The sequence below is a fragment of the Takifugu flavidus genome, chromosome 5, assembly GCF_003711565.1.
Source record: "Takifugu flavidus isolate HTHZ2018 chromosome 5, ASM371156v2, whole genome shotgun sequence".
In the NCBI taxonomy this organism is placed as follows: domain Eukaryota; kingdom Metazoa; phylum Chordata; class Actinopteri; order Tetraodontiformes; family Tetraodontidae; genus Takifugu; species Takifugu flavidus.
Window position 1 is genome coordinate 7,013,155 of NC_079524.1, and position 13,578 is coordinate 7,026,732.

General features: G+C 46.0%; 2 protein-coding genes across 3 annotated transcripts; both read right to left on the bottom strand.

The window, feature by feature from the left end:
- Nucleotides 1–15: 15 nt before the first annotated feature.
- LOC130525958 (leucine-rich repeat-containing protein 43-like) lies at nt 16–3,162 on the bottom strand. Its single transcript, XM_057033274.1, is given in 11 exon segments — nt 16–176; nt 411–621; nt 930–973; nt 1,099–1,185; nt 1,341–1,489; nt 1,611–1,752; nt 1,848–2,086; nt 2,417–2,511; nt 2,513–2,557; nt 2,625–2,735; nt 2,992–3,162. Coding segments are annotated over 11 exon segments (1,455 nt in total).
- Nucleotides 3,163–4,990: 1,828 nt separating this feature from the next.
- On the bottom strand, nt 4,991–13,291 carry mlxip (MLX interacting protein). 2 transcript variants are annotated; one of them, XM_057032524.1, is made up of 17 exons: nt 12,704–13,291; nt 10,811–10,917; nt 10,645–10,730; nt 10,437–10,520; nt 10,303–10,344; nt 9,777–9,948; nt 9,555–9,644; nt 9,283–9,377; nt 8,149–8,698; nt 7,872–7,972; nt 7,694–7,790; nt 7,496–7,611; nt 7,278–7,385; nt 7,040–7,167; nt 6,840–6,960; nt 6,605–6,734; nt 4,991–6,371 (listed from the first exon to the last, which is right to left on the bottom strand). In XM_057032524.1, the coding sequence occupies exons 1-17, from the start codon at nt 13,009–13,011 to the stop codon at nt 6,265–6,267; spliced, it is 2,442 nt and encodes an 813-aa protein (XP_056888504.1). In that variant the 5' UTR covers nt 13,012–13,291; the 3' UTR covers nt 4,991–6,264. The 2 variants fall into 2 exon arrangements, with proteins under 2 accessions (XP_056888504.1, XP_056888503.1); XM_057032523.1 differs by having other exon boundaries at nt 9,777–10,017.
- Nucleotides 13,292–13,578: the final 287 nt, after the last annotated feature.

Below are 13,578 nucleotides of genomic sequence, written 5' to 3' on the forward strand. Positions count from 1 at the left end.
GCTGAAATCTTCAGTTCAAATGAGTCTGATGTGGCCGCAGGCTGAGAGATGGTGAGCGTCGGCTGCAGACCTCCGCTTCTCCAGCGCCACGCTGAACTCCACAGTCGCCGGTTCTGTCTGGACGCTGGCGGACGCCTCTGCCGACGGCTCTGCCCCCCGCTCCTCTCTGCTCTTTCCTTCATGTGCAGAGCACGACGTCGCAGAGCTCGTCAGATTTTACAACGGCAATATCTTTGTTTTTGCTGTTTAAGACAGGAAACAGACCTTGAGGTGTAGAAGGCTTCTCTCTGCCACCATCCTGGTCCTTTTGGGTTTTAAGAACCTAAAAGTGGCCGAAGAACAGCTGAAATTTGACAACTGTTACAAAGATATCCACCCTGTATTGATCTGGGACTCCTGGGTTCACTTGCGGGTTCTTGTGGCGTCGCTTCCGCCGCGGACTCCTCGCAGATGCCCAAAGTTACAGAGAACATCAACCTTCTGAGGTCTCCTTAGGAGGCTCTGCAGAGGGACATGGACAGAGCCCAGCACTCTCCTGATGGGGGTGTCCTGGAGCAGCTGCGGGGCAGGTTTTTTCTTGTTTTTGGATCTGTCCTTGATGGACCCGGGTTTGACTGGAGACTGAAAAGAAGAAGAAGTGAAGCTCACCCAGGAACTGATAATCTAAACCAAATCTAACAAACGATAGGCGTTTAATCGCTTGGTTGACAATAAACCTTGGTTGGATTTAACGCATGAATTAATGTGTGAGATCGAGTGTGCTGATTGGAAATCTTTCATCATCTGACTGGGCGTGAAACCTCTTTCTATGAAGGTAACTTTGATCTGATAAGTCCTGAATCAAAGCGGTGACCTTATGTTGGGGAATTCTTTTAACTGTAAACGTATCTGAGTGTAAGAGACAAATGAGGTTCACCGCTTTCCTGCACCTTATCTACTTTCACAGTGATGCCAGGTTTGACTGATGTCGGCTCTTCAGAATTTACAGTCTAGACGGAGTCCTAGAGACCTCAAAGAGTCTCGAGACCTCAAAGTCTCTCTCTACCTTTTCCTCCACGATCCTCAGGTCAAGGCCTCGAAGGCAGAATCTCTTTCAGCCGTCCAGATCAAGAACGGCGTGCGTCTGTGTGTCCCTGAAATTCATCTCCTCTGACCATGTGACCTTAGACGTGCTGCATGTGGACACTGTAGAAAAGAGGTTGTAAGTGTTTTCATAGAGATTTGTCCCTAGATTGTCTTTCAAACTAAATTTGACGTCACACGTGATGAACATGATGAATGTTTTAACTGGTACAGAGGAAGTGTTTCGTAAAATCAGGATTTGCTACTTCAATTATTACCGCATCCGACATCCGCCCCCGCCATCAGGGCGTTTCTATCGGGGGTGGATGTGTCGTGCTCATGGTTCCACTCGGGTTTGGAATGGCTGGATGTGACGTCTTCATCTTCTAGGTTGTGTTTGGCTGCTGAGTTAGATTCCGTCTGATATCTGTAAAAGGAAAAGACAGAAAAGATAACCCTGCATTTCCTTTTCCCCTGGTGTGCGCTGCAATTGCGCAATACCCGTGAAGTGACAGGGTTTGGGCAGGACGAGCCACTTGATGAGTCAAAAAGGTATACAGTATGTGACATAGTAGTGGTACGAGGCAGCAGGGAAACTGGATGTGTTGTTCTCTGTCCCGATGAGTGGATCCGGGATTCCCTTTAACTTCCCCACCCTCACAATAGCTGATGTCCAGTCAAAGGTCAAACCTTCACAGAGGAAGAAAAATGATGGAATGTATAAAATTGAAGTCGATTTTTGTCGCTGGAATGACATGAAGGCGATAAATAGTCTCGAGTCTCACCGCTCATCTGGGCCAGACCCCGGAAACAGTCTCTCTCCTGGGGGGAGATCCATGTGGAGTCCAGATAAAAGAGCTTCGGGAGCCTGTCCACGGTGAAGCCGGGGTAACAGGAAGCAAGACGGAAGGGGTTTCCCTCCAGCACCAGAGTTCTGAGGCGGGGGAGCGTGCTCAGGGCGTCCAGGAGGGCCCGCTGGTCCTGGAACTCACAGTCACCCAGGTCCAGACACACCAACTGAGGCCTGGAAAAAATATTAAATTAAATATGATACTGTGTCCCGTGCCTTATTTTTAACCTTGATACATTTTATTTAACTTCATTATTATTTTGTGACACTACCAGGTCAATTGTCTTTCACAAATGCTGCCTGACTGTCTCAAGATCCTATTGACGGATAAGACAATTCATAACTTATGGACAAAAACGTCTTTTACTCCCACTGAAACCACTGATGTACAAACCTTCCCCTCATCAGTGTTAATCTCTTCCATTTCTTTGTCATCAAATATCTGTTAAATCTGTGTGTGTGTGTGTGTGTGCGATGTTATCTAGTTCTGTAGAGACGACTGACCAATGTGTTCCAGTAAGACGAGATGTGTCTTCACAGGAACCCAGAGCGTTGGAGGCCAGGCTGAGGGACTCCAGGTGTGGAAGCGGTTTGGCTGACGAGCCTGTCGAGGGAACCCAGAAGGTTGGACCGGAGCTCCAGGACCTTTTGTTGGAGAACATCTCGTGAAAGCAAAGGAAACGGGACTGTTCTCTTGTTCCAATAAACTCGCCTTCAGTGTGCCGGGCAGGTGTTCCGCAGGGACTTCTGTTATTTTGTTGGCGCTCAGCACCAGTTCCTCCAACTTGGAGAACCTCAGCAGCCCCTCGTCAATGACTGACACCTGAGCACACCGAGCATCAAGGCTTTTTAAACTGAATAAAACATCCAGACAAACCCTTCCAAATGACAGAATTATTATAATCACGGTGTTTTTTGTTCATAAAACCTGATGTCTAAATTCAGAAGCTCCACATTCATAGCGTGGAGTTACACGGCTACCAGTTCCCCTTCCCACCTGCTCCCCGACACATCATTCGAGACTCAAGATTTACTTTAATCATGTAGGTGAAAGTAAGAATGAAAACTGAGACGCTCACATCTTTTCCCATGATCTGTAGTGTGGTGAAGTAGGTGTACGCCACGTTGGCGTGGAGGCGTCCAGGAGCGTGCACGGCCAGCTCTCTCAAGGATGCAGCTTGAGGACTCCATGCGTGATCCTGACGACGGATCAGCTTCTCTAACACAGCAGAAACTGAGTTGGGGCTCATTGTCAGTCCCAGAAAAGGTCCCTGTGCCTAGAGTTGGCGACTAGCTGTGTGTGTTGCTAGGCAACGGCTGGAAAACAGACGCTTAAGCCCTCTTGCCCATGAAACCCACCGAATTTCCCTGTTCGTGTGGAACATGTAACTGTTGCAGAGCTGTTCCTCCCGGAGTAAACTGGGGGCGTGGAAGTTCTCATCTGAAGGTTTTTCCTACTCTGGTTGATTGATATTCTTCCAAGTCGGTTTCCCACTTACGAAACGGCACAATTGCCCAAACAGGGAGCATTGGTTCCCCTGTTGATGATGAGATAATAGGAGAGCAGATAATCAGCCAGGGCAGGTGGTCAACCAGATAGCGGAGTGGAATCCCACCTGCTCATCCTGGGTGGGCCTTTGAACTTGTCTCATACCAGGAATGTCGCAACCTCCACCACCGTCACCGTACCTGAACACCACAATAAAACCCCATCCATCCTTCTTCTACCCCTGTATCCTTCAGCAGGGGGTCGTGGGGATGAGACAGCAAAAGAGAAATGCTGAGCAATAATCACCATCCTTCCACTTCCAGGCCAATAATAATAATTTTAAAGATGAGTTTTGTGGTTTATAGAAATAACCAATGTAAAACGTGCCGAGATGACACGTCTGTGATAAGTCGCCTCGCGTAACTTATAGATTAAAATCACGCAGCTACAGTTCATTCATACGTCCCTGATCATGTATCTCACGCAGGGACCTTCGATGCTTTTTCTTTTTTTTCATTTAGCGTTTCTTTCCACCTAAAACGTTACGGGGAAAAACCAAGGGTAGATCTTAATCTCGTGAGTTTGTATAAAAGTGACCTCCTGACACATGGATTAGTCAAAGTGTCTCAGGGACTCCTGCAATCAACAGCCAGTAGTTGTCATGGATCATCCTGCTCATTGGTTGAAATGCAGTTTAAAAATAAGTGCAGGTCTGTAGAAGCGCTCTTGTACTTTTTCCAAGGACAGAATTGTTATCCCGTGTCTGTTTGACCGAGTCTCCGCTGTATTCTTCTCCACAGTTGCGGCACTCCTCATGTGTGTGCTCACATCACACGTGTCGTGCAGACCTCATGGCAACCCGTTCAAATCGACCATCTCTCTGATGCAAAAGAGGATAAATGCGTCTCTGAAAGCGATTGTATGAAGTTTTCTTTGCTCCTTTATGAGTTACATTATTTTCAGCATGTGTCATGTTGCCGCCTGATTTGATGCTTTAGTAAATCCATCAAAAAGCTTTTACCTTTTTCTTTCCTGCAGGCGGAGACCGGACACCTTTCCACAAACTCCTGCTCCTCTCTGAATGAGACAGAGCTGGCTGGATTAGATGAGCAGCCTCTCAGCGCCCAAAATCTCTCCCTGTTCCGCTGCCACATGATGAAGGCGTCCGCGGTCATCCCCGAACTGAAGGACAACCTGACGGAGATGGGCCAGCACTGTGAGACTCTAGCGGCAGAGATGCCTGGATACGTCAGTCACAGCAACTGCAACCTGCCTCCCTTCGAGCAAGTCAAGGACAGTTTTGAGTTTGCCCAATGTCTGCTGAAGCTTCTGGACCAGGTCCTCAGCAAAGCAACGCGCTTTATTTAAGATTAAGATTAACTTTATTTATTTAACCACCATTGTCGCATTCAAAGATATATTTATACACATGTACTAACTTATTCTGAATAAAATAAATACCACATACTTTTACACAACCAAGGATGTTACTGTTGATGTTATTTGACAATTATGTTAAAATATATATGTATTGCAGGCCTGTTTTAGCGAGGATTTATGGAATTTTAGCAGGAAAGAAGCGCTCAAAGTCAGTATAAGAAAATAGTTTTAATTCTTCCAGCAAGGGAAGTATTGTACATTTGCGGAGAACCAAGTCTGGAAAATATAATCTACACTGAAATATTGTACAACATTCTCTGCCATACAGAAATGCTAGATAAAGTTTTAAACCCAGCCAGAAACTAAAATACCACCGCAGACACACAGCTGCAGCTGAAAGGAATTTTTCAAAGTTTAAAAGGTAGAAAGGAAGCACAAAGGACAAAAATGTTGACCTGCATTCAGAGGCGGTTGATAAGTTATTTTGTATAAATGCATTTGATTTTGCACAGGTGAGAAAACAGGCCTGTTCGATCACCTCTGACATGTGGAGACGCAAAACCTGCCATTCAATACGTCTGACATCAGTATAACACTGCACACAAAAATATATACATTCATCAAATACATAGAGTAAACTTTTAAAGTCGCTCTGCTGAGCAAGATAAATAAAGTCGTGCCTGAAGAGACACCAAAACCCCAAATAAAGAGCCCTTTGCTGGCCTCAGTGCTCTAACCGACTCCCATCGGGCTCTCGGCCCAACGTCTCCAGCTCTGATCCTGGTGTGGACCAGAACCAGCTAAACGACGAGGGTATGGCTTTTATCCATTCCTGTGTGCGGCCTTTTTACACCATAAATGGGTGGAAGCTGAATCAAACCAGGAGATATAAAGTCACTCTAAGAGTCATCGTCTCGGTCGTGCTTGATGAGGTCAAAGCTGAATTAAAAATAAGTGACCCAAGCAGCCCTGAGAGACCGAGGCAGCAGAGAACCCACAGCTGCGACTGGAACCCCTACTGCTAGTTTCTGTAACAGTACGCGTTTTGTTCTGACCCGTCAGGAGACAAGGACACATGTAACACACCGTACACAGGACAAAAGATGAGGGCTTCTTCACACAGTTTGCATTCCAACAGGTCAGAAACAGGTTAAACATCCCAAAACAGCCGAAGATGTTTATCGTGGACGGAAAAACACGGCAAACAACCTTAAATCTTACCAAGCTACCCGCTCCCAAACAGTCCCCCAAAAATCGTAGTTATCTTTTTTTTGGAAATAAAAACACAAATCCATGTAAATTATACATGATACAACGTTCCTGGGCATCTTTCTTTGAATAAATCACATGAACAAATATGCAACAAAAGAAATATACAACCATTGCAAATCCTTGATTTTATCCCCATAATCGGACCTTTCTATACCGAGAAGGTACATTTACGATGTGTTTGGGTCAGCCAGTCGAGCCCTGACAGCGATGCTCAGGAGTCTCTCCGCGTGACGGCCTGGGTGGCTTCTTCAGGCAGCATGGACGGGTTGTTCAGGATGGAAGTGGCTGTGCTGAGCTGTAGCAGACTGGACAGCACCACTGCAAACATCAAGCAACCACAATATTCATCAGAAACCTAAACCTAAATGTCAAATTTGGATTTTTTTTAAAGAATTGCTTCAGGGCCCCTGAAGCGGGGGTCATTTTTATTATTTCAGGGATGAAGTGCCCTTATATAAGATATTTCAGTTGAACGTTGTGCGTCCTAGCCTGCTGATCCAAATATAGTGAATAGTTCCATAACTTTTAAAGGAAAGCAGTCATTTACTTACTGGGCCGGAGTACCGGGAGGGAGCAATACCGATCGAGCCACCGCATGGTGGTCTGACACAACTCTTCCCTGCTGGTGGTTGACACCATTCGATTGAATGAGTCAAAGAGGGGCTTGATAATGATGCTGAACTGGCACAGACTGAGGTCAAAGGCCAATCACAACAGCTCCAGAGTGTAACATGGATATCAAGACGGAATAAAAAGACGAAGGCTGGCCCTTTGGCAGAAGGATACGATCCAGAACTTCCAGTTCTGAAGCGTGCGGGCCTTGATGTAGTCGTTGAACTCTTGCGTGTGGTCGAAGTACTGTTGTCTGACGGGAACCCCTGTAGCAGGCAGCTGTTCTTGGCACGAGCTGCGAGAGAGCGCCAAGAGTTTCTAACCGCTCTAATAATGTTGGCGGCTGATTCTACGCCGCACAAGAGTGGACCTACTTAATGGAGGAGTTGAGCTCCTCGATTTCCTCTCGCAGTCTCTTAACCTCCTCCTGCAACTGCTGCCTCTCCTGCTGGAGCTTCCCGATGTGCTCCACCGTCTTCTGTAAGGTGACCGCGTTGCTGATCTGAACGCACCGAGGTGGAATTGGAAAGAGAGAAGGTGAAGCAAAGACATGGGGTATACCACAGCAGCGCCCCACCCCCATGATTCACACAGGCAAACGCACACACTCACATTCGATTGGGTCTTCAGGGTGGGAACCAGGCTGCAGAGCGTTTTAAAGCCAATGTTGATGTGGGACCGTCTCTTTTGCTCGGCAGATATGTGTGTTGATCTGCGGCTCTGTCACGCAGCCACAGTGGAACAGACACAAACGTGAACAGAGAGTCGGTCTTATTAAATCCAGTCTGTTCAGAAACTGCCCAAACGTGTATGCAGGGAAGTGAACCAACCTGCTTTTGTTCATTCTTCACCAAAGGTGTCGAGCTGCTGCTGATCAGCGATCCTGGACTTGGGACTTGATCTAACCCGCACGGAGAGCCTTCATCCGATCCTGGCTGACCCTGAACTGCATAACAAAAAGGTTCTTTTTTTAAAGCTACGCTCGTTTGGACTTCCACCTGCTCTCTGCGGATCAGGCCAGCACTCACCGGCACTTGACGAATGTTTTGGACTTTTGCGGCTTTCCTTAGGGACGATTGGCTGGGGAGTCTTCTGTGACCGAGACACAACGCGGAACCCGGTGGCCTGAGTTATGAGAATCAAGAATCTTCATTTAATAAAGACCAACACCAGGGTCATTTGTTCAAATGGATTGTGAAAACGTACCCCACCGAGACGAGGAGCGATAACCAATCCTGTGTTGGGGGCCGCGTCCGCTTTCAATGGTGGTGTGACAATCACGGCATTAGCGGGACCAGAGAAAGGGGCTAGGGAAGTAAACGGGTTTAGATACAGATTCATATCTGTAGCTAAATCATTATATCTAGAAAGAGAAAAGCTTAATCTCCAGGGTGGCTAAACACGACCTCGTAGTAGTTTAAGAAGTTAAAATAAAACCCCTGGAAAAACCTTGAATTCAAACCTGAGAGGGAAAATGACAGACCTGTGAGGATGAGGTGGGGTGAGGGGACGGCGTTGGAAAGAGCGATCCTTTGGACGGAGGGGTTCTTGCTGGACGGCCGTATGGGGTGAGGGACAGTGAAACTGTGCGCCTGCTGAACTGTGGCCCCCGGCATTGAAACAAGGTGTTGGAGTGGTGAAGGCGGAGGTGGAACTGGGGTGGACAAGGAGCCATAATTGGGGCCGTGGCAGAAGGTGGTGGCCGCATCGCTGGGCGTGACGGTTGAGGTGGCGGTGTGCGTTATCACGGACGGCGCGGCGGCCTCGCCTCCTTGGGAGGGGTCGGTCAGCGCCGAGGCAGCGGCATCCTGATCTGAAAGGCACTGTGCCAGAGGAACCTGGGACAACGGCTGAGGAACCGTGTGATCAGGGGCCGCCACGGGCGCAGAAAACAGAGGTATGTAGGTTTGTACAAAGGCAGCATCTCCATCGCTGCCAACAGTCCGACTGGTCTGGCCAGTCATCGAGGGGGGGGCGGGGGAAGGAGCTGACATGTGGTTGCTCGGGAGGGGCATGGGAGGCATTAACTGGGCCTGAAACAGGACGACAAAAGAGGGAACAGTCCTTCTTTAAACATGGACCAGAGGCTCCTTTTGCCTCAAATTAAACACTTTTTTTTCTCTTCCTACTCATGGAAGCCCTATTATAACAACCTACAGCATAAAATACACCAGGAGCTTTATCTTCAACTGGAAGCACCTCCTCCGCTGGAAACCTTACAAACACTTTTTCTCACCCTCAAGTCCTGCACCAGTGGAGCAAAAAATAAGATTGGAAATGTTAAATTGACAACATTTGAACTGACTTCAAGAGGATGTTCAGAGAGGATGGTGGCATGAAGGAGAAGAAAATCATTTAGTGTCCTTGCGTTAAAAAGTCCAAAAACTTGATTCATAAGGAAAATGCTATGCAATTGTTTAGTATTATTATTATTATTATTATTATTATTATTTTGTTATACGGATTTCTTAGGAGAGCTAAACAAAGGTGCTAAAAGGTGTGGTAAAACTTCTTTGAAATGGGTGCAATAAATCATCTGACGGTAAAAACACAGGCCTTGCATACGCTCTCGCGGCAGTGGTGTGTGTTGGGGACTGTGCCTCGGGTCGGTGTTTACCTGTGACTGAGAGCTGCTGCTGGGTAGAGGGGAGACAGACGATGCAGTGGGGGAAACAGAGGGGAAGATGGGCGGGCGGAGGCTGTGAAATAAGTCTGGAACAAGAGTCTCTATGTTAGCTAGAGGTTAGTAAATCCAAGCTACTATTTTGCGTTAGGTTTAAGCCAACTGCTGCAGTAGCGTGACAGGAATATGTGCTTTTGATTACACTAAAGTGCTCAAAATGAGGGCGAGCTGAACTACTGCGGACACGGCTGGTCCCGTGCTGTTACCTTGTAGTGGATCGAAGGAGTCCATAAAGTCCAAGTTGGGTTGTAAAGGGATGAGTCCAGGCTGGATCATGTCAGCATTCCCTGCGTGAGCTTTGGAGGGGCAGAGATAGGGAACACGGCCTGACCTTTAATCAGATCTTAGAAGTTTGTTCACAAAGATACACATAAAAGTTGAAAGCTGCTCTTAAAATTAAGTCCAAAGAAGGCTGAGCATTTCCTCACCGACATCCTTGAGATTGGGCCACGATATGGGCTGGTGCGAGGCCAAAGTGGAGAAAAGCGTGTCTGAAAACTCAGACATCAGCAAATCCATGTCAAAGATGGGGTCCATCTCCATCGGAGTGGGCGTATCGTTGCTACGGCGAGACACGCGTCGCGCCGTGGTCTCTTCATCCTGATAAAGGGGGACACGAAGCTTGTCTGGAGAGATTTCCCCAAACAGCAAAAACTGCTCCGCTGGGTCCTTGGGATGTTCAAAATGCAAACAAGCAAGCCAATAATTTACACGCAAACATGCAGTGCTCTGCATGCATGCTTCATGCATTCAAATTAAACACACATAAGAATAAAATGGACACTATTTTGTATGCACTTTTGACTATATTCACAGATTAAGTAAAGAAAATCACAAGTAGTGGGTGTAAAACTGGATAAGTGCAAGTTAATTCCTTTGGTATCAACAGATGGTTGAATTAATGGTGATATTAATAGCAGTTCTGTGAGTGGAGCATGATGCACTGCAACATACCTCAAGCAGGACTGAGAGGTCGTCATCTTTGTGTTTCTGTAACTAAATATCCATCATTAAATAAACATCTATGTTCACCCCCATTTAGTTACATATATGAGACCAACGGGCATTATTTGACTGAAAGAGCGTACCCGTTTCTTGAAGTATGTTCTCCACTTGTGGTATTCTCTTATGACTATTTTAATCCTGGTCTTCCAACATTGGCTCTCTGTAGCCTGCAGAAGCGAGAGGGAGAGGACAACGTGGGGACGCGTAGAGGGAAACAAACGTAAACACGTGGTGACAGGGGCAGATAATTGCAGTGCAGCAACATCGCCTGTAGACGATCAGCGGGCTCACTTCAGCGGGTGGGTGGACGTCTGCGTCCACGTTACCGTCGAGCGGAGTCACAAAGTGGCACACGGGGTTATCTCTCTTTTCCACATCTGGCGGTAGAAACATCAAAATAACATATCTCAGCTTAATAGGAATTTACATGTTGTCATAAAAAATGGGCGTCTCTTACACTGTATGTACCAGGCTCTCCATATAGCGTTGTTCAGGCGTATCTTGTCTCTCCACAGCAGTTTCAGCCCTTTGAAGTTCTTCCATTTTGGAGACACCAACTTGCCGCTGGAAATAAACTAAAGTTATTGCTGCTATAAACAATCGGCGGTTCAATACGTCCTATAGATGAGGACCGGAAGCTCGGCTTGGATGTGCAGCTCAGATCATCTGTGTTGTGCGCCGATGCCTGTTTTTCCATCCCAGAAAATCCCGATTTCATTAGTTTTTCTGGAGGTTCCAAATGTACAGATAATAATGTCTGTTCATATTTGGATTGTGAGTCATTATGTTTCAGGCTTCCTGCCCCCCTCCCCCCTCCTCTCCTCCCGTTGTTTTGAATGTAATGTTCTTGGGCAGCTGGGCAAAAATAGACTTGAGTTTTCAGAGACACTGACTGATTCCCTATCCACACATCTAATGAGTAATGGTAAATATTTGCATTTTATTTTAGCACGGCAAAAATACACAAAGAAATCTCGAGAGGTCAGGATAGGAGTTGAATAACAACCCCGTCATAAACAAGGAAGTGAGGAAATAAATGACTTCCTGAGCAGGATGGACTGTGAACCACTTTCAACAGCTGTTAGGATTTATGGAGTGTATGAGGTTCACAATAAACATGGATAAAAACTCATAAAGTTGACTTTGTGTTCGTGACAGGTGGTTATGTGATGGCTGCGACAGTGCGCTCTTTACTCTAGATCCATGCGTTGGTGTTTTGAGATAAGTCTCTCCAATAATGAACTTCTCGTTTTCAGATGAATGGCAACAGCAGAAGAGTAACGGGTGGTCTATAAATACATGTGCGGGTGTCACTTGCCAAGCCAGAGGGAATCCTCGAAGCATTTGGCAAAGAAACACACGCTGCAGTTGTGGACACAGAACTAACAGGAGTCCGTTCAATTGATTTTGACCTAAAATCCATTACTTTTGACTAATCTGGGTTAGATTTGTGCTTGTTTTTTTGTTTGTTTTCACGGATTTAAATCTTTTACTTATTTTAATCATGAGCTTTGTAATGAATAGTTGTCAAATCCCCCAAATTCAACATTCTCTTTTATATAGATGCAAAGTTGAAATAGATTAAGCATGAAGACATGTGTGTGTGTGTGTGGGGGGGGGAGGTGTACCAACTAGGTTAAAGCCAGTTCGGACCCTTAGGATCCACACATTTTTAAGCTGTGACAAGACATGTTTTTGTCAACCAAAAGAACATAACTTGCTCCTGCTCCAGGTTATGTGTTCTATTTGTTCCACACCCAGTAAAAACATAAAACACCCTTTCATGAGCTGATAAGCAGAGCCAACATTCCAGTCACTTCAGCTTGTGGCAGCTCAAACACTACAAAATAAATTTAATAACACAATTTAACTTCAAATGCTAGAAGCATTTTTTTACTCCACACATTTCACTAATTTACAAGACATTCAAATGTAAGCACAGTGGTTTTTTGCAGAATCTAGTTATTTTTCAAAATAAAGGCTTCGCATCACCAATCCCAGTGATTTGCCATGTTTTCTTTTCCTCCCATGAGTGTGTAAAGTGTGCATTCAAAAACAGGACTATCTGAGCCTTTCTTTAAATCTGCTGACCCTCTCCAGACAAATCTCCAAACGTGCAGGAATATATTGACATATTATTGATCGTTTCCAAGGATGTCGTGTTGCTGCGGATGCTGTGCTGGAGGAAGAAAACTAGAAATATAAGCCGATTTGTGTTTCCTCTGCTCGGTATAATAAAAAGAACAGATTACTCTGACCGGATTAATAGGAAGTTAAAGAAATGGGTGCTCCTGACTGCATTCACACACCAGTAACAGCTTCCAACCTGTCGCCATTGTAGACAACTTACCTGTACGCTAAAGTCATGCATTCAAAAAGTTTTGTCAGCGAGGCGTCGATAGAGATGTGCGACATGCTGGCCTTTCCGAAATGGTAGGTCTGACAGGTCTGTTTGTTTACAGTGTAGAAGTCGTAGCCTTTCTTGGGAGGGTGCTCGCTGTGGGGCGAAGACACCATGAAGTGTCCGCTGTGGATGATCTGACACTCCATCCCATCTGACCTCCTCAGGACCAGGTTTGTCTCGTCGATGTCCGAGTCGTCTTCATTCTCCTGCTTTATGATCGCCGGCGGATGACGGTACTCTTGCCGTGAGAACATCTCTCGTGTGCAGACAAATAGCTAACGTTAGCCAGCAAGCTAGGACAGCAACTCTTGTTTTTTCATTAGGGCGGCCGAGTGCGCAGGGGAAAAAAACACGGTTAAAGTTTGACAACTTTGCGGCGCGCACACAAACTCCTCGCTTTCGCCATTTTGGAAACTCCTCGTCGATTATTTTAACCAGGAGTTAATCCGTCTCGGTAGTTGACGTAACTAAAAGTAGGAATGAGCAGCTGACAAAAAGCAAGACCCAGGCCCCCGAGTCTGGGGCAGGAAGTTCCTGCTTTAGAACGTCTCTGATTGGTCAGGCCAAAGCCACTCCCCCAACGGCGCTGCCATGGCGACAGAAGCGATTTCAAAGGCTGGATGGTCAAACCAAAGAATTTTGTGTTTCTCAACATGTAAAGAAATAAACTACACCATAATGGGGTCGCTATAAATCAGAGTTAAAACCATTTTTTTTAAACGACTGAGTGGTCAATTGATGGAGACAAGACTCATTTGTTAAATATTTTGAACAACATTTTAGAAAAAAAAATATTTCAGTGACCTTATAATAGTATTAGC